Genomic DNA, 24,864 nt, shown 5'->3' with positions numbered 1-24,864 from the left:
AATCCACCAACAAAATCCTCCCCAGCATCAAGCGTAATAAGATCAGACACAGGAAAAGTATTTTATTTATTTATTTATTTTAATTTTATGTGTTGCCAAGTAACGTCATCATTATGCAAAACAAATTAATTTGTTTCCAACAAAAGAAGCAGTCCATCAAAACTTTTTTTGGAAGCACAAAGGCAGACAACACCTGTTTCTTCATAAGAGATATCAGATACAGTATACACATGGCAGCAGAATTGTACACATTTCATGATAAATCAGTTCAGTAAATATTTCAGTAATATTTGTCAGTTATAAATAAGTTATGCCCTCCTTTATCTGTGGCAGGGCATATCAAACATTTGTGGCAGATTTTGTATCATCCACAGATAAGCAAATTCAAATTTCAAGTTAGATAATCTGTTAGATAATCTGTTGTATATTGTCCTGTGGTGCGTATGTAGTTAACGTTCACAATGCACAAGTTACATTTATAATTTAGAATGCAAATAGTATCGCGCGTGTGTGTGTGTTGCATGTGTTCGAGTGTGTTAGCACATTAGTTGTAAATTCAAGGCACAGTTTGCATCATGTTTCTTCCATCCCAGCAGCTCAAGGCCTCACATGTTCCTGGTTACATGGTTCCCACTATACGACCAAGCTGCAAAGTCAAAATCGGCAATATTTTACATTTTTTAAACATTTTTAGTCATTTAGCAGACGCTCTTATCCAGAGCGACTTACATGAGCAATTAGGGTTAAGTGCCTTGCTCAAGGGCACGTCGACAGATTTTTCACCTAGTCGGCTTGGGGATTAGAACCAGTGACCTTTCGGTTACTGGCACAATGCTCTTAACCACTAAGCTACCTGCCATATCATGAAGATGTATGACATCTTTACGATATGGTCTTGTGTTAAAGGGATTCTTCGGGATTTTGGCAATGAGGCCCTTTATCTAAATCCCCAGAGTCAGATGAACTGGTGGACACCATTTTTTTATGTCTCTGTGTCCAGTATGAAGTAAGTTAAAGGTGGTTTCAAGAGCCAATGCTAACTAACTAGCGTTAGCACAATGGCTGGAAGTCTATGAGTATCTGCTAGCATGCTATCCCTTTAAGGTTCAGGTTAGGCATAAGGTTAGCAGTGTGGTTAAGGGTAGGGTGTTAGGGTTAGGTTTACAATCAGGTCTGAAGAAGAGAAATTGTATAACTAGAGAGGGCTTCCGACTTTGCAACTTGTCCAAATAGTGATGAACTGTTAACCTATTACATGTTATTAGTTGTATCTCTGGTTTCTGGTCCTAACTGCTTTCCTCTCGTTCAGGTACATGTTGACATACGAGGTCAGAAGATCATCCATCTTATAGCCCTGATGGACAAAGACACAAAGCACAATATGGAAACATTATTCAGAATAAATGTATTTTATTAAGGCCAGATACCACACCCTAATAGGGATTTTTCACAATTAACTTTTACAAGTTGAATGTAGATACAAATATGACTTTTTTGTATTACACATCTTCTAAAATATTAAATTAAAATATGCAAATGACCTCAACATGTGTTTTTTTGCCAGAAATGCCTTCTGGAACGTGAACATTCATGTGCCTTTATAACAACCTTGTGTGCCATCTGTAAATACGAATACAATTGTTAAATTGGCTCGGTTTAGCCACAGAAAAATACAGGAACCTTCCCGCTAGCCATGATTGGCTGAGATAATGGATGGGCTGGACATGCTGATAGATGAGTTCGGATTGGTCTGCCATGTAGCAGGCTTCTGTCTATAGCATGAGCTGCTCAGTCTGTGTGGATGTCCTTTTTACCACTTTTTGTTGTTGTTGTTGATATCAAGAAGAACTGAACTCTAAGATAACCTGCCTAAATGACTACCGACCCGTAGCACTGACGTCTGTAGCCATGAAGTGCTTTGAAAGACTGGTCATGGCTCACATCAACAGCATAATCCCAGAAACCCTAGACCCACTCCAATTTGCATACCGCCCCAACAGATCCACAGATGATGCAATCTCTATCGCACTCCACACTGCCCTTTCCCACCTGGACAAGAGGAACACCTACGTGAGAATGCTATTCATTGACTACAGCTCAGCATTCAACACCATAGTGCCCTCTAAGCTCATCACTAAGCTAAGGATCCTGGGACTAAACACCTCCCTCTGCAACTGGATCCTGGACTTCCTGACGGGCCGCCCCCAGGTGGTAAGGGTAGGTAACAAAACATCTGCCACACTGATCCTCAACACGGGGGCCCCTCAGGGGTGCGTGCTCAGTCCCCTCCTGTACTCTCGTTTCACCCATGACTGCATGGCCAGGCACGACTCCAACACCATCATTAAGTTTGCCGACGACACAACAGTGGTAGGCCTGATCACCGACAACGATGAGACAGCCTATAGGGAGGAGGTCAGAGATCTGGCCGTGTGGTGCCAGGACAACAACCTCTCCCTCAACGTGACCAAGACAAAGGAGATGATTGTGGACTACAGGAAAAAAAAGAGGACTGAGCACGCCCCCATTCTCATCGACGGGGCTGTAGTGGAACAGGTTGAGAGCTTCAAGTTCCTTGGTGTCCACATCACCAACGAACTATCATGGTCCAAACACACCAAGACAGTCGTGAAGAGGGCACGACAAAGCCTATTCCCCCTCAGGAGACTAAAAAGATTTGGCATGGGTCCTCAGATCCTCAAAAAATTCTACAGCTGCACCATCGAGAGCATCCTGACTGGTTGCATCACCGCCTGGTATGGCAACTGCTTGGCCTCTGACCGCAAGGCACTACAGAGGGTAGTGCGTACGGCCCAGTACATCACTGGGGCAAAGCTCCCTGCCATCCAGGACCTCTATACCAGGCGGTGTCAGAGGAAGGCCCTCAAAATTGTCAAAGACTCCAGCCACCCTAGTCATAGACTGTTCTCTCTCTCTCTGCGGTACCGGAGTGCCAAGTCTAGGTCCAAAAGACTTCTCAACAGCTTCTACCCCCAAGCCATAAGACTCCTGAACAGCTAATCATGGCTACCCGGACTATTTGCACTGCCCCCCCACCCCATCCTTTTTACGCTGCTGCTACTCTGTTAAGTATTTATGCATAGTCACTTTAACTCTACCCACATGTACATATTACCTCAACTACCTCAACTAGCCGGTGCCCCCGCACATTGACTCTGCAACGGTACCCCCCTGTATATATAGCCTCCCTACTGTCACTTTATTTTACTGTATATATAGCCTCCCTACTGTCACTTTATTTTACTTCTGCTCTTTTTTTCTCAACACTTTTTTGTTGTTGTTTTATTCTTACCTTTTTGTTTAAAATAAATGCACTGTTGGTTAAGGGCTGTAAGTAAGCATTTCACTGTAATGTCTGCACCTGTTGTATTCGGCGCATGTGACCAATAAAATTTGATTTGATTTGATTTGATTTGAAAAAGTGTTGCATTGACGCCCTGAAGTTAATAGCGCTATCGACAAAGATCAGTGGGAAAAAGTTGTGCTGGACTACTTTCTGGAGGAAGGTCGTGCCACGGTGACTCTCTCTGACTCGGATCGGACGATGAGGAAATCCCTGATTTAGGTAAAAACATTTTAATTGAACCGAACATTGTAGTGTCTTCTGATTACAGTGATGGGGAAGATTCTTGTACCTCTGGAGAGTTTTTGGTTACATTTCTATCTGTAAAATACTAAATATATAAAAACATAAAATGTTATCTAGAATTTAAAAAATTTAACATATCAACAATTCCATCCGGGCAAGTCTCGAGTATATATCTAAGGATGACCACACAACATTTGGTGAATGTAGATGCTTCTGAAGCTGAGGAAAATTTGTTGGCGTGTGGGAAGAGTCTGACTTACGGGAAAAGGCAGTTAAATACAAGAACCCTGAATTTAGACTTACAAATGCCAAAAACCTATTTAGACCCAATCACCATCTCTTCAAAGTAAGTTACTATACTGAACAAAAATACAAAAGCAACATGCAACAATTTCAAAGATTTTACTGAGTTACAGTTCATATAAGGAAATCAGTCAATTGAAATAAATAAATTAGGCCCTAATCTGTAACGATCATGCTGTTTAATCAGCTTCTTGATATGCCACACCTGTCAGGTGGATGGATTATCTTGGCAATGGAGAAATGCTCACTAACAGGGATGTAAACAACTTTGTGCACAATTTGAGAGAAATAAGCTTTTTGTGTGTATAGGGAAAATTATTTTATTCAGATCATGAAACATAGGACCAGCACTTTACATGTTGCGTTTATATAGTTTTTTCAGTTTACATATAGTCCAGATTGTTACATTCTCTATGAAATGGGCTTTTTAAATGATGTGTAATTCAATGTAGTGAGCTTTGAAATCATGGATGTGTGCCCATTTTAATGTGGTCAAAATGTATGACATTTTTATGACGGTAGTATGATAAATGAAAGAAAATATACCTTTTAATCAAGATTTTGACATTTTTATGTTTACTTTGAGAAAATACTAATATTAATGGAGCAAAATACCAACAAATATCAAAATTAAAAGGTAGATGCAAAAATGTCATTTCAGCCTGTGGTGCCTGGCCTTGAAGGTTGAACATATCTATCTAATAAGAGCTAAAACCCGTTTTTTCAACCACTCCACACATTTCTTGTTAACAAACTATAGTTTTGGGAAGTCGGTTAGGACATCTACTTTGCGCATGACACAAGTAATTTTTCCAACAATTGTTCACAGACAGATTATTTCACTTATAATTCACTGTATTACAATTCCAGTGGGTCAGAAGTTTACATACACTAAGTTGACTGTGCCTTTTAAACCGCTTGGAAAATTCCAGAAAATGATGTCGTGGCTTTAGAAGCTTCTGAGAGGCTAATTGACATCATTTGAGTCAATTGGAGGTGCACCTGTGGATGTATTTCAAGGCCTATTTATTAAGAGTTAATAAGAAATGGTGGAAGCTTATCGCAGTAAACAGGTGAAAGAGGCACACAAAATAACTAGCTACAAAGTCAACAGTAAAAAAAAACAAGCAAACAAGCAAACTAACAAAACAGTAGCACATGTCTTACCAGTGATGTTTCACACAGGATCTTGTTTCCCTTAACCAGGTTGCCCACGGTGATGTGGAAGTAGGTGGATCCGCTGCACCAATTAGCGATACGGTTGAACGGGTGAGTCGCAAGGACATCCTACGGGACAGACAGACAGGTTAGACAGACAGACATCTCTTTACTGTTCATGCTCTCCGTTGAATGTTAATGTCAGCTGGATGTATAAAACATATCTTAATGAGAGGGACATGGATATTACCTAGTACTGTTTAGAAAGGTCAGATTCTTTTGCTTTTTTTGGTAGTTATTATTTATCTATGATTTGTAGGCACTTTGTGCACTAGAATGCACTGCTATAGTAAATAGCATGAAAGATAGTACATCCTAGATTTCATTTTCACAATGTGTATACTATAGTTTTTTAAAAAATAATCTACATATACTCACAATCAACTTTACAACTTTAGTCATTTAGCAGACGCTCTTATCCAGAGCAACTTACAGTTAGTGAGTGCATACATAATTTTTTAAATTTTTCATACCCCCCGTGGGAATCGAACCCACAACCCCATGCCCTACCAACTGAGCTACATCCCTGCCGGCCATTCCCTCCCCTACCCTGGACGACGCTGGGCCAATTGTGTGCCGCTCCATGTGTCTCCCGGTCGCGACCGGCTACGACAGAGCCTGGATTTGAACCAGGATCTCTAGTGGCACAGCTAGCACTGCAATGCAGTGCCTTAGACCACTGCGCCACTCGGGAGGTCTCTTTGCTATAAGCTATAAGATTTCAGATGCCTTATTATTGTAATACTTTTTTTTATATAATTAGTGGTCAGGGAAGATCCGACTCATTTCCTGGTGGACTGCTCTCATTCGTTGTTGTCTATACCCCTGTGAACGTACCACAGAGTTAGCTAGCGAATCTACTAATTCTTCACGATCTCAGCTTTCATCTAATATAACGTTTGTCCCTTTGTGACGAACACAAAGTGATTTTGTTTCACATCTTCAAATTGTGTTCAAGTTAAAAAATAATTGTAAAAATGATATAAATCTTATTTCGATCGTGTTTGTCATAGAACACATTCATTCCGCTACAGCTGTGTGTCTGAGATGTACCGTTCCGACACAAATTGATGGACAGTCCGATCAGCGAATGAGCGTTAAGGGCGGGACTCTCGAGCCTCCAATGGCTGTGGAAATGTAACCTGATGCCCCAGAATCAATGGACGCTAACTGAATTGAAGAGGGGAAGCGGGGGGCTGTCAGACAGAACTGCCGTGAAGCCATTTGGCCTAACAGAAGTTGATTAATAAGCAAATTACCTTGATATGCCTTGATAAAACAATTAAATTATAACGAAAGTCCCCTAAATAGAGTAATTAACCAAATTTAAGAGGAACCATTTCTCAAGAGGAAAAAAAAGGAGTCTTTGATGGTGAATGAATGAATGTTGAATGAATGAATGAATGAATGTTGGGATTGTGTGTGTGTGTGTGTGTGTGTGTGTGTGTGTGTGTGTGTGTGTGTGTGTGTGTGTGTGTGTGTGTGTGTGTGTGTGTGTGTGTGTGTGTGTGCGTGCGTGCGTGCGTGCGTGCGTGCGTGCGTGCGTGCGTGCGTGCGTGCGTGCGTGCGTGCGTGCGTGCGTGCGTGCGTGCGTGCGTGCGTGCGTGCGTGCGTGCGTGCGTGCGTGCGTGCGTGCGTGCGTGCGTGCGTGCGTGCGTGCGTGCGTGTGTGTGTGTGCGTGCGTGTGTGTGTGTGTTACCTTGGTTTTGGGGTGGATGATTGTGACCCCCTGTTTGCTGATGGCAATCCTGACGATATCTGGGAAGTTAGGTTCTGATGTTTGCTGGAGGAAAAAACACAACATCTCTAATGAGGATGGAAGACAGAGTAGTGCATGCTCCATCCTCACAAATGGCACCCTATTCCCTATCTAGTGCACTACTTTTGTGTCCTTCGAACCTACTGCGGTACACCGGCTGGAAAGACCCATTTCTCCTGAGGGGAATTTAATTTGTGATAAAACAAATTAAAATCAATGTCTGTTCCATACCTTCACTTCAAAGAAAGCGCAGCCGAAGGTGGGCCAGCGACAGACCACCTTGAGGAACGCAAGCATGGCTTCTTCAGCAGTCATGCCAGCCTGCTTGTTGTAGGCCGCAACGATGTTCTGGTATCAAAGAGATTAAAATGGTTTAAAAAAAATAAAAATAAAAAATAAAAAACATTTCTAAGACATTTTACATAGTTGATCCCTCTGACCTCACCGATTTAATGAACTGAGTTAAGGGTCATTTGAGTTCAGGGATCATGTAGAGGGTAACGTGGAGCTGCAGTCACAGACAAAGGGGCTGTGACTGTCTACTGACTGTCTTTGTATACAGGCCACATGACGTCATCACCCAGTCCCTTCCAGCTATGTGCACTCATGCACTCCTCCCAGTAAACCATATCTCATATACCGATTCAGGGAAGTGAACAAGTGCACACTTTTGGAGGAATGACTACAGTGACACAGAGAGACTCTCTTACTTCGATGCATGACAACTGTAAAAATGGCTTTATAAATAAACGATTGATTGATTGATTGATCTTACCTTCTGCCACTCCGTAGCGGACATGGCCTTCAGCATGTCGCCGGGCACCAGGTCTTTCAGCATCTTGGGGATCATAACGAACTGGGACTTGTCGTTGTTGGACTTCACCCTGAAGAGCAGAGCCCCTACATTCACCATGTCCTCCTTCGTGCAGCGGTGGTACCCCCTCAGGTACTTAGGAAGCTCCTAGCAGGGAGAGGGAAAGGCTAATCAGGACGTCTGTCTGTTAGTATAATGCACTGAGGGAAAGGCTAATCAGGACGTCTGTCTGTTAGTATAATGCACTGAGGGAAAGGCTAATCAGGACGTCTGTCTGTTAGTATAATGCACTGAGGGAAAGGCTAATCAGGACGTCTGTCTGTTAGTATAATGCACTGTAAGCAGTGTTAGGGTCAATTCAGAAAGTAAACCAAATTCCATTTCCGATTTTTCCTCATTTAAAAGCATTTAGGTAGAATTGGAATTGGAAGCGGAATGTCAGCGCACTTCCTGAATTTACTGGTTTTTAAATGGCTGACTGTAAAGATGGGCAGTTTCATCATAGGTACACAACCACAACATTCTATTTTGTGGTTAGAGAGGGAGGCCAGTAACCGGTCTAATCCAAGCGCTGATTTGGAAAAATCTAGCAGGAGTTAGCCGGCAACCGGAGGGTTACTGATATCAATATCTCAGGTGCCACCTAATGCCCTTGAGAAAGGCCCCCAACACACCTGAGGGCAGTGGAAGATAAACCATGATGGCCCCCAACACACCTGAGGGCTGTGGAAGATAAACCATGATGGCCCCCAACACACCTGAGGGCTGTGGAAGATAAACCATGATGGCCCCCAACACACCTGAGGGCAGTGGAAGATAAACCATGATGGCCCCCAACACACCTGAGGGCAGTGGAAGATAAACCATGATGGCCCCCAACACACCTGAGGGCTGTGGAAGATAAACCATGATGGCCCCCAACACACCTGAGGGCTGTGGAAGATAAACCATGATGGCCCCCAACACACCTGAGGGCTGTGGAAGATAAACCATGATGGCCCCCAACACACCTGAGGGCTGTGGAAGATAAACCATGATGGCCCCCAACACACCTGAGGGCTGTGGAAGATAAACCATGATGGCCCCCAACACACCTGAGGGCAGTGGAAGATAAACCATGATGGCCCCCAACACACCTGAGGGCTGTGGAAGATAAACCATGATGGCCCCCAACACACCTGAGGGCTGTGGAAGATAAACCATGATGGCCCCCAACACACCTGAGGGCTGTGGAAGATAAACCATGATGGCCCCCAACACACCTGAGGGCTGTGGAAGATAAACCATGATGGCCCCAAACACACCTGAGGGCAGTGGAAGATAAACCATGATGGCCCCAAACTGCACCCTATTTCCCATACAAGGGATCTTCAACCTTTTCTTGTCCAGGGACCCCCTCCCAGACAAACCGGCGACCCAGAGACCCCCATCATATGTTATCAAAAAAAATAAGTAATATCTTGTCTTATCATCAGGTGAATAGAATGAAATAGAAGAAAACTTTATTGTCCATCCAGGATGGACATTTTTCTTTGGCATCACCTTCCATTAAAAGGATCACATTCACATGCATTCTCACATCACATCTAAACCAGTCAGTCCATCATGTTGCATCCACTAAAAACATAGAGGACATTGATACATTCACTCACAACTGACCGCTGTCCCAACTGCACTGGATAGATAAGTACATATACCGATACAATTTATTTTGCATTTACTAGTCCAACAGCACAAGGAACGAATGAATGTTTGAACACGTTCTTCTTGGCCAATGATAATGGCAAGGAGAAGTCATCCATTTTAAAATGAATAGTTTCGTTAGACAGTTTCATTATTTTAACCTCCCCACAGTTCATTGGAAGAGGAAGTGTTGACTCTAACATACCTTTCTAGCTAATAGGCTATCTTGGAAACGGAGAGAAATTATTGCCGTTGTAAACGCTAATTTTCAGCAATTCTACACAGTTTGGCATGGAGCTGAGAGACAATTTTTGAGTTTTAAAGATAACTTCCTGCAATTCTATGCATTTTGCCATGGCTAATGCTGTGTTCCCCTGCTCAAACATTATAACAAAATCAATGGGCATGTGCCCTGAATACCTTTTTGTTTTTTTGTTTTTTTACGTTCGATTCTCAGCAATATTCATAAGAAATATGATTTGTCACATAAAATAAATATATACACATTTCCCCCCCCCCCCAAAAAATGTAATAATCGGGCCCTGGTCAGAAGTAGTGCACTACCCAGAGAATAGGGTGCTGTTTGGAACTCAGCCATTGTAACATACCTGGGGGTAGTGGAAGATGAGGTCAGCCTCCAGGTCTCTGCCAGGACTGACGTTAAACCACAGCTTCCTCATGAAGAACACTAGGTAGGTCATGTTCATGGGTCCTCCTCCTACACACACATGCACATGCACACGCACACACGCACACACACGCGCACACGCGCACACGCACACGCACACACACACACATACACATACACACACGCACACACACACACACACACACACACACACACACACACACACACACACACACACACATACATACACACACACACACACACATATACACACACACACACACACACACACATACACGCACACACACACACACACACCCACACCATTGTTAAGGGTTCAACACTGGGCCGTGGGCATATCAACGGCGTTCCTAAAGGCATGATCTGATCTTATCTTACCCTCTTTGACACTCTTGGCTTTCTTGGACCAATCAGTGATCTGTCTCAGGCTGTCAAAGAAGTAGTCTGAATCATTCAGACTGAGAACCTGGACAACATAGGGACAAAAGGACGTCTCACAAACTAGAGACAAATACTTGTTTTACTTTCTACTTTTTTGGGTATGAAAAGGTCCTCTGATATTCAGGAATCTAGCCTGGTCCCAGATCTGTTTGTGCCGTCTTGCCAAACACCATATGACTCCAGGGGAACCAGGCTACTATGAATCACTGAGGTCAGGAGTCTGTTATAAAGACATTTATTGATGATGTTGTTGTATTGATGACGAACCTTGTCGGGTGTTTTGACGAAGATGCTGAAGCCGTCAGATGAGACCAGCTGGAGCTTGGTGGAGATGGTCTGACAGAGGTCCCTGATCCTAGTGCTGGTGTTGACCTCGAAGACCTACAGAGGGAGGAGGAGGAGAGAAGGATACCCAGGGAGTAGGGATGTGGAAGGATACCCAGGGAGTAGGGATGTGGAAGGATACCCAGGGAGTAGGGATGTGGAAGGATACCCAGGGAGTAGGGATGTGGAAGGATACCCAGGTAATAGGGATGTGGAAGGATACCCAGGGAGTAGGGATATTAGTGGAAGGATACCCAGGGAGTAGGGATGTGGAAGGATACCCAGGGAGTAGGGATGTGGAAGGATACCCAGGGAGTAGGGATATTAGTGGAAGGATACCCAGGGAGTAGGGATGTGGAAGGATACCCAGGGAGTAGGGATATTAGTGGAAGGATACCCAGGGAGTAGGGATATTAGTGGAAGGATACCCAGGGAGTAGGGATGTGGAAGGATACCCAGGGAGTAGGGATGTGGAAGGATACCCAGGGGACATATAGTAGAGTTCAGTACAGGTTCTATACATGTGCAACAAAAGGAACAACATATGCCTGGACAATGGTTCCTATCCGGCTCAAAGGACCAGTGGTTATGAAAGGGACTGTACATATTGTTTGTACAGATGATTAGAAGTTTAGCTTAGCACTTGTCAGAGTAACCGTCATGGCGCGGGGCTCTTCACCTCCTCCATGTTGTTGGGGAAGTGGACCTTGTGGAAGATCTGGGTGGAGTTCTGCTGGATGGCATCTACCTCCACCTGATGAGGAGGCAACTTCCTGGGCTCCATCCTGATAGACACACAGTACAATCAGTCCAACCACCCTAACCCTAACCTCTAACCTCTAACCCTGACCTCTAACCTCTAACCTCTAACACTAATCTCTAACCCTAACCTTTAACCCTAACCTATAACCCCTTACCTTTAACCCCTGACCTTAACCTCTAACCCTAACCTCTGGTCCTAACCTCTAACCTTAACCTCTGACTCTAACCCTAACGTCTAACGTCTAACCCTAACCTCTGACCCTAACCTATAACCCTAACCTCTAACCCTAACCTCTGACCTTTAACCTTTAATCTCTAACCTCTAACCCTAATGTACAACCCTAACCCCTAACCTCTAACCCTAACCTCTAACCTATAACCCAAATCTCCACCTGGTGAGGAGGCACCTTCCTGTGCTCCATCCTAATAGACAACACAAAGTACAATCAGTACAACCACCCTAATCCTAACCCTTAACCCACAACATATAACTTAAAACCCTAACCTCTGACCCCTGACCTTTCCACATCTAAGGAGATGGGGTCTAATGGGTCCCCTCTAATGGGGCTATGAGATGGGGTCTAATGGGCCACCATAATATGTACAGTAAGTGAAGATATTCAGTATTTGATGTGCTCATGTACAGTGCCTTGCAAAAGTATTCATCCCCCTTGGTGTTTTTCCTATTTTTGTTGCATTACAACCTGTAATTGAAATGGATTTCTATTTGGATTTCATGTAATGGACATACACAAAATAGTCCAAATTGGTGACGTGAAATTAATTCATCACCAGTTTCAAAACATTCAAAAAAATCAATATCGGAAAAGTGGTGCATATTTATTCACCCCCTTTGCAATGAAGCCCCTAAATAAGATCTGGTGCAACCAATTACCTTCAGAAGTCACATAATTAGTTAATTAAAGTCCACCTGTGTGCAATCTAAGTGTGACATGATCTGTCACATGATCTCAGTATATATACACCTGTTCTGAAAGGCCCCAGAGTCTGCAACACCACTAAGCAAGGGGCACCACCAAGCAAGCGGCACCATGAAGACCAAGGAGCTCTCCAAACAGGTCAGGGACAAAGTTGTGGAGAAGTACAGATCAGGGTTGGGTTATAAAAAAATATCTGAAACTTTGAACATCCCACGGAGCTCCATTAAATCCATTATTTTAACAAATGGAAAGAGTATGGCACCACAACAAACCTGCCAAGAGAGGGCCGCCCACCAAAACTCACGGACCAGTCAAGGAGGGCATTAATCAGAGAGGCAACAAAGAGACCAAAGATAACCCTAAAGGAGCTGCAAAGCTCCACAGCGGAGATTGGAGTATATGTCCATAGGAACACTTTAAGCCGTACACTCCACAGAGCTGGGCTTTATGGAAGAGTGGCCAGAAAAAAGCCATTGCTTAAAGAAAAAAATAAGCAAACACGTTTGGTGTTCGCCAAAAGCCATGTGGGAGACCCCAAACATATGGCAGAAGGTACTCTGGTCAGATGAGACTAAAATTGAGCTTTTTGGCCATCAAGGAAAACGCTATGTCTGGCGCAAACCCAACACCGCTCATCACCCCGAGAACACCATCCCCACAGTGAAGCATGGTGGTGGCAGCATCATGCTGTGGGGATGTTTTTCATCGGCAGGGACTGGGAAACTGGTCAGAATTGAAGGAATGATGGATGGCACTAAATACAGGGAAATGCTTGAGGGAAACTTGTTTCAGTCTTCCAGAGATTTGAGACTGGGACGGAGGTTCACCTTCCAGCAGGACAATGACCCTAAGCATACTGCTAAAGCAACACTCGAGCGGTTTAAGGGGAAAAAAAAAAGCAGCATTCCCCAAGAGAGGATGGCTTTCACTTCAGCAGTAATAAATTCATGAACTTCTTTGAGGAAAAGATCATGACCATTAGAAAGCAAATTACGGACTCCTCTTTGAATCTGCGTATTCCTCCAGGGCTTAGCTGTCCTGGATCTGCACAGCTCTGCGAGGGCCTGGGATCGGGAGAGACACTTAAGTGTTTTAGTACTATATCTCTTGACACAATGATGAAAATAATCATGGCCTCTAAACCTTCAAGCTGCATACTGGATCCTATTCCTACTAAACTGCTGAAGGAGCTGCTTCCTGTGCTTGGCCCTCCTATGTTGAACATAATAAACAGCTCTCTATCCACCGGATGTGTACCAAACTCACTAAAAGTGGCAGTGATAAAGCCTCTCTTGAAAAAGCCAAACCTTGACCCGGAAAATATAAAAAACTATCGGCCTATATCGAATCCTCCATTCCTCTCAAAAATTTTAGAAAAAGCTGTTGCGCAGCAACTCACTGCCTTTCTGAAGACAAACAATGTATACGAAATGCTTCAGTCTGGTTTTAGACCCCATCATAGCACTGAGACTGCACTTGTGAAGGTGGTAAATGACCTTTTAATGGCGTCAGACCGAGGCTCTGCATCTGTCCTCGTGCTACTAGACCTTAGTGCTGCCTTTGACACCATCGATCACCACATTCTTTTGGAGAGACTGGAAACCCAAATTGGTCTACACGGACAAGTTCTGGCCTGGTTTAGATCTTACCTGTCGGAAAGATATCAGTTTGTCTCTGTGAATGGTCTGTCCTCCGACAAATCAACTGTACATTTCGGTGTTCCTCAAGGTTCCGTTTTAGGACCACTATTGTTTTCACTATATATTTTACCTCTTGGGGATGTTATTCGAAAACATAATGTTAACTTTCACTGCTATGCGGATGACACACAGCTGTACATTTCAATGAAACATGGTGAAGCCCCAAAATTGCCCTCGCTAGAAGCCTGTGTTTCAGACATAAGGAAGTGGATGGCTGAAAACTTTCTACTTTTAAACTCGGACAAAACAGAGATGCTTGTTCTAGGTCCCAAGAAACAAAGAGATCTTCTGTTAAATCTGACAATTCATTTTGATGGTTGTAAAGTCGTCTCAAATAAAACTGTGAAGGACCTCGGCGTTACTCTTGACCCTGATCTCTCTTTTGACGAACATATCAAGACTGTTTCAAGGACAGCTTTTTTCCATCTACGTAACATTGCAAAAATCAGAAATTTTCTTCTCCAAAAATGATGCAGAAAAATTAATCCATGCATTTGTTACTTCTAGGTTAGACTACTGCAATGCTCTACTTTCCGGCTACCCGGATAAAGCACTAAATAAACTTCAGTTAGTGCTAAATACGGCTGCTAGAATCCTGACTAGAACCAAGAAATTTGATCATATTACTCCAGTGCTAGCTTCCCTACACTGGCTTCCTGTTAAGGCAAGGGCTGATTTCAAGGTTTTACTGTTAACCTATAAAGCGTTACATGGGCTTGCTCCTACCTATCTTTCCGAGTTGGTCCTGCCGTACATACCAATACGTACGCTACGGTCACAAGACGCAGGCCTCCTAATTGTCCCTAGAATTTCTAAGCAAACAGCGGGAGGCAGGGCTTTCTCCTATAGATCTCCATTTTTATGGAACAGTCTGCCTACCCATGTGAGAGACGCAGACTCGGTCTCAACCTTTAAGTCTTTACTGAAGACTTATCTCTTCAGTAGGTCATATGATTGAGTGTAGTCTGGCCCAGGAGTGTGAAGGTGAACGGAAAGGCTCTGGAGCAACGAACAGCCCTTGCTGTCTCTGCCAGGCCGGTTCCCCTCTCTCCACTGGGGTTCTCTGCCTCTAACCCTGTTACAGGGGCTGAGTCACTGGCTTGCTGGTGCTCTTTCATGCCGTCCCTAGGAGGGGTGCGTCACTTGAGTGGGTTGAGTTACTGACGTGATCTTCCTGTCTGGGTTGGCGCCCCCCCTTGGTTTGTGCTGTGGTGGAGACCTCTGTGGGCTATACTCGGCCTTGTCTCAGGATTGTAAGTTGGTGGTTGAGGATATCCCTCTAGTGGTGCGGGGGCTGTGCTTTGGCAGAGTGGGTGGGGTTATATCCTTCCTGTTTGGCCCTGTCCGGGGGTTTCTTCGGATGGGGCCACAGTGTCTCCGGACCGCTCCTGTCTCAGCCTCCAGTATTTATGCTGCAGTAGTTTATGTGTCGGGGGGCTGGGGTTAGTTGGTTATACCTGGAGTACTTCTCCTGTCTTATCCAGTGTCCTGTGTGAATTTAAGTATGCTCTCTCTAATTCTCTCGTTCTCTCTTTCTCTCTGAGAACCTGAGCCCTAGGACCATACGTCAGGACTACCGGGCATGCTGACACCTTGCTGTCCCCAGTCCGCCTGGCCTTGCTGCTATTCCAGTTTCAACTGTTCTGCCTGCGGTTACGAAACCCCTACCTGTCCCAGACCTGCTGTTTTCAACTCTTAATGATCGGCTATGAAAAGCCAACTGAGAGACCTGAGCCCTAGGACCATACGTCGGGACTACCGGCCGTGGTGACTCCTTGCTGTCCCCAGTCCGCCTGGCCTTGCTGCTATTCCAGTTTCAACTGTTCTGCCTGCGGTTATGGAACCCCTACCTGTCCCAGACCTGCTGTTTTCAACTCTTAATGATCGGCTATGAAAAGCCAACTGAGATTTATTCCTGATTATTATTTGACCATGCTTGTCACTTATGAACATTTTTGAACATCTTGGCATGGTTCTGTTATAACCTCCACCCGGCACAGCCAGAAGAGGACTGGCCACCCCTCATAGCCTGGTTCCTCTCTAGGTTTCTTCCTAGGTTTTGGCCTTTCTAGGGAGTTTTTCCTAGCCACCGTGCTTCTACACCTGCATTACTAGCTGTTTGGGGTTTTAGGCTGGGTTTCTGTACAGCACTTCGAGATATTAGCTGATGTACGAAGGGCTATATAAAATAAAATTGATTGATTGATTGAAACATTTAAATGTCTTGGAATGGCCTAGTCAAAGCCCAGACCTCAATCCAATTGAGAATCTGTGGTATGACTTAAAGATTGCTGTACACCAGCGGAACCCATCCAACTTGAAGGAGCTGGAGCAGTTTTGCCTTGAAGAATGGGCAAAAATCCCAGTGGCTAGATGTGCCAAGCTTATAGAGACATACCCCAAGAGACTTGCAGCTGTAATTGATGCAAAAGGTGGCTCTACAAAATATAGACTTTGTGGGGGGGGGGGGTGAATAGTTATGCATGCTCAAGTTTTCTGTTTTTTTTGCATCTTCAAAGTGGTAGGCATGTTGTGTAAATCAAATGATACAAACCCCCCAAAAAATCAATTTTAATTCCAGGTTGTAAGGCAACAAAATAGGGAAAATGCCAAGGGGGTTGAATACTTTGGCAAGCCACTGTACCTCAGTGATCCCTGTAGGCGCTGTAGACAGTCAGGGGCCAGGGCTTCACGCCGTCGGGACTCCAGGAAGCGCTGGGTGTGTTTGAGCAGCGACTGGCTTGGAGGGAAGAGACCACAGCACAGCCACAGCAACTGCCAGCCCTGCTCCAAACTGAACCTGTTACAACAACAACAACATCACCATCATCATCATCATCACCATCATCACCATCATCATCATCATCATCATCATCACCATCATCATCATCATCATCATCAGAGACCACAGCACAGCCACAGTAGCTGCCAGTCCTGCTCCAAACTGAACCTGTTACAACAACAATCATCATCATCATCATCATCATCATCATCATCACCATCATCATCATCATCACCATCATCAGAGACCACAGCACAGCCACAGTAGCTGCCAGTCCTGCTCCAAACTGAACCTGTTACAACAACAATCATCATCACCATCATCATCATCACCATCATCATCAGAGACCACAGCACAGCCACAGTAGCTGCCAGTCCTGCTCCAAACTGAATCCGGGTTGGGGATGTTACAACATTGTTACAAAATCAGCAATACCACATTAGGAAAATAGTATTCTTCTTGTGTAACCTCCCATCTATGTATAGGAGTGTCCTTTCCTCTGGTGTCCTGTCCTCTGGTGTCCTGTCCTCTATTGTCCTGTCCTCTGGTGTCCTGTCCTCTGGTGTCCTGTCCTCTGGTGTCCTGTCCTCGGGTGTCCTGTCCTCGGGTGTCCTGTCCTCTGTTGTCCTGTCCTCTGGCGTCCTGTCCTCTGGCGTCCTGTCCTCTGTTGTCCTGTCCTCTGTTGTCCTGTCCTCTGTTGTCCTTTCCTCTAGTGTCCTGTCCTCTATTGTCCTGTCCTCTGCTGTCCTGTCCTCTATTGTCCTGTCCTCTGGTGTCCTGTCCTCTGGTGTCCTGTCCTCTGGTGTCCTGTCCTCTGGTGTCCTGTCCTCTGGTGTCCTGTCCTCTGGTGTCCTGTCCTCTGGTGTCCTGTCCTCTGTTGTCCTGTCCACTGGTGTCCTGTCCTCTGTTGTCCTGTCCTCTGTTGTCCTGTCCACTGGTGTCCTGTCCTCTGTTGTCCTGTCCTCTGTTGTCCTGTCCTCTGCTGCTCTGTTTTAAACATCTTTCCAAAAGGGTTCATTCTACCTTGTATTTAGATTAAAGTTAAAAAGCCCCTCATGATTTACACAGATTAAGTCTACTCCTGGACTGACATTAAGAATCTCGATTGAACATTTAATATTTTGTCTCTTTGCTAAATCTATATCTGCGTCTGGGAAACAGGCCCTAAAAGCACTACCTGTTGTTGTTGCTGGTCATTTGTTTCATGATCTGACAGTAGATTTCGTCTCTCAGGGCCTCGTCCTTGGTGGCTGGGCCAAAGATCTGGTCTGTCAGCTCCACAGGACTCTGTATCTGCTTGGTGGGGTAGTCCCCCATGTACTTCAGGATAGGTACACACAGGTCAAGGACAGTTAGCAACACATCTCTGAAAACTGTATTGAAACAAACTGTATGTCATTTGCCATCCAACCACAAGAGAAGAGGTGAGTCTATGATCCCGTACCAGGACATGGAACCTTGATTAGAAAAAATGATCACGAAGACATTTAACATTTAGCCACTTACAATAAGTGCATCTTGTTTCCACATATCATATATATTTTAATCTTCAGTCTGCACCACTGTCCATGCACCTTGGTCTGAATAGAAAGAAAGGTAGCGACAGCATTTTATTTTCTCAGTAAGGATATCAGTGAAGACCAGAGTATGTCACTCTAGCCAAGAGTGCTTGCTAAATGACTAAAAAGCGATGTTGAGGTGATTCCAAAGATGCTCTTGAAGTAATCTGTCAGTGAGAAGGCAGTAAATCAATTATTAAAGGATATCAGTGAAGGCCAGGCAGGCCCGTTGGCTGAGATCAGAGTTCCCCACTAGCCTCTTAAGAAGGGGCTGTCTGATTGGCTCCCTGGAGTTGGCCCACAGGCACTCAGGGACCACGTTCTTAGAGATCACCTGACGGTTCACATCCTTGATGGGCTGCCTGGAGGGACAGACAGAAGCACAGAACTTTTAGGTTAAAATCACAATGTTTTCCCATATATATTATATATTTTACATGTGTTAGTTCTATACCATATAGATCTAAATATTATTGGCTATACTATTATCACTTTTTCTGTTAATATCGTATCAGAGGTTTCTCTATTCCCTGAAGTACTGGTAGGAGAACTGTTCCCTGAAGTACTGGTAGGAGAACTCTTACCTGAAGTACTCATAGGAGAACTCTCACCTGAAGTACTCATAGGAGAACTGTTACCTGAAGTACTCGTAGGAGAACTCTCACCTGAAGTACTCATAGGAGAACTGTTACCTGAAGTACTGGTAGGAGAACTCTTACCTGAAGTACTGGTAGGAGAACTCTTACCTGAAGTACTCATAGGAGAACTCTTTGAGGGACACGGGGGCCACTCTCTCCACGGTGCCTGTCTCCTTGTGATTGGCTGCCATGATGCTCTTCCTCTGGTCAGGTGACAGGTTCAGAAGACTCTGGAAACATTTTATGTCGCCATTTTAATCATTTATCCAGACTGATTAGAATTAGTGCATTGAAATAAGGTAGGTAAAACAACCACAAATCACGATGAATCAAACCTTCTTCAGAATAGCAGCTATCTCAGTGCCAGAAAGAGGAAGAATACTTCCTACAGGAAAGGATCGACACTTTGTCAGCCCTAATTTGACCTTAGATAGTAAAACATAAGGACATGCGTTCATACCATGACTTCATTGGTAGGTTTGGTGAGAGTGGGCAGGACCAGGATAGCGTCGGTGGGTACCGCCCCCGTCATGCTGGTGCGTTCGTTCTTGCCCTTGATCCAGCCGCGGCCGACAGTCAGCTCATCGTCTTTAATGAGGACTATCAGCTCTCCTTTCTTAAAGCTCAGGAACGTAGGGTCGTCTATATGAGAGAGAGACAGAGAGAGAGAGAGACACAGAGAGAGAGAGAGAGAGACAGACAGACAGAGAGAAAGAGAGAGAGAGACAGAGAGAGACAGACAGATGTAAACTAGGAGACAGGTCTCATATACCAACAGGCCCTAAACCAATATAATAAGTTATTACGAAGGAAAAAATCCCTCTATATGACCAATGAGCTTGACAAAATAGCAATCAATAAAAATCATGGCGGAAATTCGATACCACTGTTAAAAAGAAAGCCATCCCAATCAAAGATAGGAATATCTGGCAACAGTATTTTGAAAACCTCTATAAATTCAAGAACAATAACCTAACTCCACCCAAACATCAGTAATAGAACAATTGACATAATTAGAATGAACAGTAACAGACCAACAAAACCTGCTGGACAATCCTATTACACTGTCTAAACTAGATGATTAAAATACAGGTCGTCCAAGAGCGGTAAAGCCTGTTGGCCAGACAGCATTCTAACAGAGATGCTGAAACACAGCAGTCCTAAGCCGAGAGAGGCTATTCTCAAGCTGTTTAACCTAGTGATGGGGGTAGGCTACTTTCCTGAGCTCTGGACACAAGGCTTTATCACACCTAGATTCAAAAATGTTGACAAGTTTGACCCTAATAAATATAGGCATGGGAGGGAGGGAGGGAGGGAGGGAGGGAGGGAGGGAGGGAGGGAGAGAGGGAGGGAGGGAGAGAAGGAGGGGATTCGTTTTTTCAAGGCTTTATCACACCTAGATTGTGGGAGCTGTTTTCTTAGATTTCAGTGCAGCTTTTGATGGCGTTGATCATAACCAGCTTGGACCATTATTGTTTTCTGTTTTTACTAATGACCTTCATCTGACCTTGAATAAAGCCTGTGTGTCCATGTACACTGACAATTCAACAGTATAATAATAATAATAAGCCATTTAGCAGACGCTTTTATCGAAAGCGACTTACAGTCATGTGCGCATACATTTTTACGTATGGGTGGTCCCGGGGATCGAACCCACTACCCTGGCGTTACAAGCGCCATGCTCTACCAATTGAGCTACAGAGGACCACATACACGTCGGCTGCAACAGTAAAATAAGTAACTGACACCCTTAACATAGAGCTCCAGTCAGTTTTTTTTTTTAAACTAGCAATAGCCTGGTGCTAAATATCTCAAAAAATAAAAGCATAGTTTATGGGACAAATCAGTCACTAAAACCCTGAACCTCATCTAGATCTATTACTGAATAATGTGGCGATTGAGCAAGTTGAGGAGACTAAACTGCTGGGTGTAACCCTAGATAGCAAGCTGTCATGGTCAAAACATATAGACTCAATGGTTGCTAAAATGGGAAGAGGTCTGTCCATGATAAGGCGTTGCGCTGCTTTCTTGACATCTAAATCAACCAGTCATGTGGTCCAAAACAGAGCAGCACGTATTGCACTTGATGTACATGGAGGTGAATGTCAGTTGTATGCATGTCAATCTCTCCTGGCTCAAAGTTGAGGAGAGATTGACTGAATCACTGTTGGTCTCTGTGCGAGGTGTTGATGAGTTAAAGGTACCGAACTGTCTTGTTCAAGCAGTTGGGACACAGTTCGGACACTCAATGGTACCACACAAGACATGCAGCCAGACGTCTCTTCACAGTCCTCAGGTCCAAAACAGAGGCTGGGAAACGCACAGTATTAAATAGAGACATGACTACATGGAACTCTCTGCCACCCCAGGTAACTCAAACTAGCAATAAAACCAGATTCAAAAACCAGATTAAAGAACACAGCATGATGGGGACTGTGAAGAGACACAGACATTTGTATATATTTTGTATTGTATTTTGCATTGTATTAATGTATTGTATTATGTAGTGTTATGTATATTATGTGTTGTGTTTTGTTTCCTGTTTGGACCCCAGGAAGAGTAGGCTAATTGGGGATCATTATAAAATACTAAATATTTTAAAAAATGGTGACAAGTTTGACCCTAATTAACTAGAAAAAAAGGTTCCAAAAGGGTTCTTCTGCTGTCCCCATAGGATGCAATTTTCGTATATATGGTCAAACCAACTTATCTAAAACTTGATTAAAGTTTGCTAAAAGATAAATGTTTGCTAAATCCTTGGTTGGTGTTGTGTCTGACCAACCTTGGTTGACCTCCTGCAGGCCTACAGCGTACTGGGAGCGTTCCCTCAGTCCTCCCAGGAACAGATGCACCAGCTCTGCTATGTTCCCAGCCATCGCTGCATTCAGAGAGAAGTCTCCCTTCAGAGTGAGGAGACTCACAGAATGGCCAAACGCCTTGCCCTCCCTGAGAGAAGGAGGAGAATCACTCATATTACTGAAAGATACTAGTTAACTCATAATGAGGTATCCAACATATAATCCAGGGTATTATTCACTACCCAGTGAACCGGGAACATTCCCAGAACATCAGCTAAGATTCCCATTAAGTTCTAGTAGGGTTTTATCTAACATTAGGATGATAATATCCCCAAAACATTCAAAGAATGTTTTTGATAACAAATGTGTAAAAATAAATATTATATATCCTTGGAATGTTCTCCTAACATTCACAAAAATGTTGTGCAGAATATCTGTAACAACCACCACAGAACATTCCCCAAATGTTCTCATTAGGTTTCCAGGTAATGTAATGTAACATAATGCACCAGTAATTTCCCCAGCTAACCAAAATTGGTTCTGTGAAAGTTCCCAGAACATTCATTAGGTTCAGGAAAATGTTCCCATAACACAAAAACTGTCCAACCTCTGTGCAGCCTTTGACCTAGCTTCCTGGTGGCATTCCAAATGGCACCCTATTCCCTACGTATATAGCACACTACTTTTGATTAGAACCCTACGGGCCCTGGTCAAAAGTAGTGCACTACATAGGGAATAGGGTGCAATTTGGGAAGCACACCCTGCTCCCAACCACTGTGCACCTTAACTGTGACCTTTAACCTATAGTTTATTGTGCTGTACCTCATGGTGTTGACCCCAGTGACCTCTGGGTAGGAGAGCTGCAGCAGTCTCCTCTCCTTCTCATCCAGGAAGGTGATGCCTGTCCAGTTGATCGCCACAATGAACTTGTTTTTAGGCAGTGCAGGACCTGGTAATATGCATAATGAGTTAAACCAGCAGGATAAACAAAATGTTTGCATCCCAAATTTACATTTACATTTACATTTACGTCATTTAGCAGACGCTCTTATCCAGAGCGACTTACAAATTGGCGCATTCACCTTATAGCCAGTGGGATAACCACTTTACACATTTTTTTTTTTTTGGGGGGGGGGGGGGGGGGGGGTTTGAAGGATTAAATGACAAATGACACCCTATTCCCTATGTAGTCCACTACTTTTGACCAGAGGGCCAACAGCAGGGAGGGATCGCTGCACTAATGCCTTCCCTTCCTCCTACTGGCTCTCTACCACATTAACGGCTGTGATCCAAATTGCACCCTATTCCCTACATGTCGGATCTTCATTTGAGCATTCTTTTTGAAGTGATTTTATTTCCTTAGACATTTACATTTTAGTCATTTAGCAGACGCTCTTATCCAGAGCGACTTACAGTTAGTGAGTGAATACATTATTTTTTATTTTCTTCATACTGGCCCCCCGTGGGAATCGAACCCACAACCCTGCCGTTGCAAACGCCATGCTCTACCAAACTGAGCTACATCCCTGCCGGCCATTCCCTCCCCTACCCTGGACGATGCTGGACCAATTGTGCGCCGGCCCATGGGTCTCCCGGTCGCAACCGGGTACGACAGAGCCTGCCGCGACCGGCATTCAAATGAGATTTAGATACGTTCACTGAAACCCCTCTTTCTCTCCATGCGGGAGGCAGTGGAGCCATTCGGACCAGTGCCAGCTATCGGGGTCAGTGGAGCCATTCGGACCAGTGCCAGCTATCGGGGTCAGTGGAGCCATTCGGACCAGTGCCAGCTATCGGGGTCAGTGGAGCCATTCGGACCAGTGCCAGCTATCGGGGTCAGTGGAGCCATTCGGACCAGTGCCAGCTATCGGGGTCAGTGGAGCCATTCGGACCAGTGCCAGCTATCGGGGTCAGTGGAGCCATTCGGACCAGTGCCAGCTATCGGGGTCAGTGGAGCCATTCGGACCAGTGCCAGCTATCGGGGTCAGTGGAGCCATGTTAATAAGCATGTTAATAAGCTTAAACGCTAAAGCACCAGACGTAATATTAATAAATGTCTTGATGCTACTGTAGGCCTTTAGGTCCTGTTACTGCAACGTTCAAATGTACAAACATGTATCTGAAAAAGCATCCATAGACATCAACAACCGTCATTTTATATAGCTTAATAACACACGATAGATATTGGTCTCCGCTATGACCTACAAGTGTCAAGTGTATCCAAAATGCAGCCGTCCAGCAGGCTATAGCTTACTGTAGCCTATCTAAAGTCATTGCAGACACAGGTTTATAATATCAGATGTAAAGATATGATGACGTTGAGAATAGTGACGTAGCCTAACGGAATGGAGCGCAATGGTGCATGCCCATGATTTTTTTAAAAATGTAAATCTACAGTATATATTATCGAAAAAGAGGACATCTTAAGGTTTTCTAGCAAACCTAAGGTCATGAATCAATTGTCAGAATTGAGTTAACTGGTGGAATGGGGTGGTCTACTGGTTAGAGACGCTACCTTCAGTGTGCATATATACCTATAGGCGTACCCATGTTGGTGTGGGATTGATTCCGGCCCATGCCCTTCTGGAACAAATAACTCAATCCCCCGATTGACTTGATTTAGTTACACATTTATTAACATATGGACAGTCCAGGGATATTTTACATTTTCAAGGAACATGTATCACTCACCAGGCGAGAAGCTGTTGTATGGATGTCATTGACAGTGTCGAATTTGGTCAACAAGAAATGGAATGGCTTATTTGCTACTGTATGTGTGGCTTATTTAATCGAATAGACGTTTCGTAATGATTCGGTTGTTTACGAGTGTACTGATATAAATAGGACACATGACGTTCCGGCAAATTTGAGAAAAAAACACTA

The 24,864-nt window shown here is 44.2% G+C and overlaps 1 protein-coding gene across 1 annotated transcript in view; it reads right to left on the bottom strand.

The window, feature by feature from the left end:
• Positions 1–1,261: 1,261 nt before the first annotated feature.
• LOC311126101 (unconventional myosin-VIIa-like) overlaps positions 1,262–24,864 on the bottom strand; it is a gene marked incomplete at its 3' end in the record, with an annotated part of 52,765 nt that continues 29,162 nt past the window's right edge. Inside the window, exons 17-32 of the mRNA XM_084200125.1 lie at positions 22,804–22,930; positions 21,966–22,129; positions 19,644–19,825; positions 19,292–19,413; positions 18,753–18,907; positions 18,164–18,317; positions 16,849–17,004; positions 11,481–11,586; positions 10,745–10,858; positions 10,415–10,502; positions 9,996–10,105; positions 7,666–7,851; positions 7,122–7,238; positions 6,831–6,914; positions 5,081–5,200; positions 1,262–1,354 (exon numbers count right to left, since the gene is read on the bottom strand). Of these exons, the coding sequence (XP_084056251.1) occupies positions 1,262–1,354; positions 5,081–5,200; positions 6,831–6,914; positions 7,122–7,238; positions 7,666–7,851; positions 9,996–10,105; positions 10,415–10,502; positions 10,745–10,858; positions 11,481–11,586; positions 16,849–17,004; positions 18,164–18,317; positions 18,753–18,907; positions 19,292–19,413; positions 19,644–19,825; positions 21,966–22,129; positions 22,804–22,930 (2,078 nt within the window). The remainder of the gene's footprint in view (positions 1,355–5,080; positions 5,201–6,830; positions 6,915–7,121; positions 7,239–7,665; positions 7,852–9,995; positions 10,106–10,414; positions 10,503–10,744; positions 10,859–11,480; positions 11,587–16,848; positions 17,005–18,163; positions 18,318–18,752; positions 18,908–19,291; positions 19,414–19,643; positions 19,826–21,965; positions 22,130–22,803; positions 22,931–24,864) is intronic.

The sequence above is a fragment of the Coregonus lavaretus genome, assembly GCF_964263955.1.
Source record: "Coregonus lavaretus genome assembly, contig: HAP1_SCAFFOLD_799, whole genome shotgun sequence".
NCBI lineage: Eukaryota > Metazoa > Chordata > Actinopteri > Salmoniformes > Salmonidae > Coregonus > Coregonus lavaretus.
The sequence above is the reverse complement of the archived record's forward strand: the minus strand, read 5'-3'. Positions and strand labels throughout refer to the sequence as shown.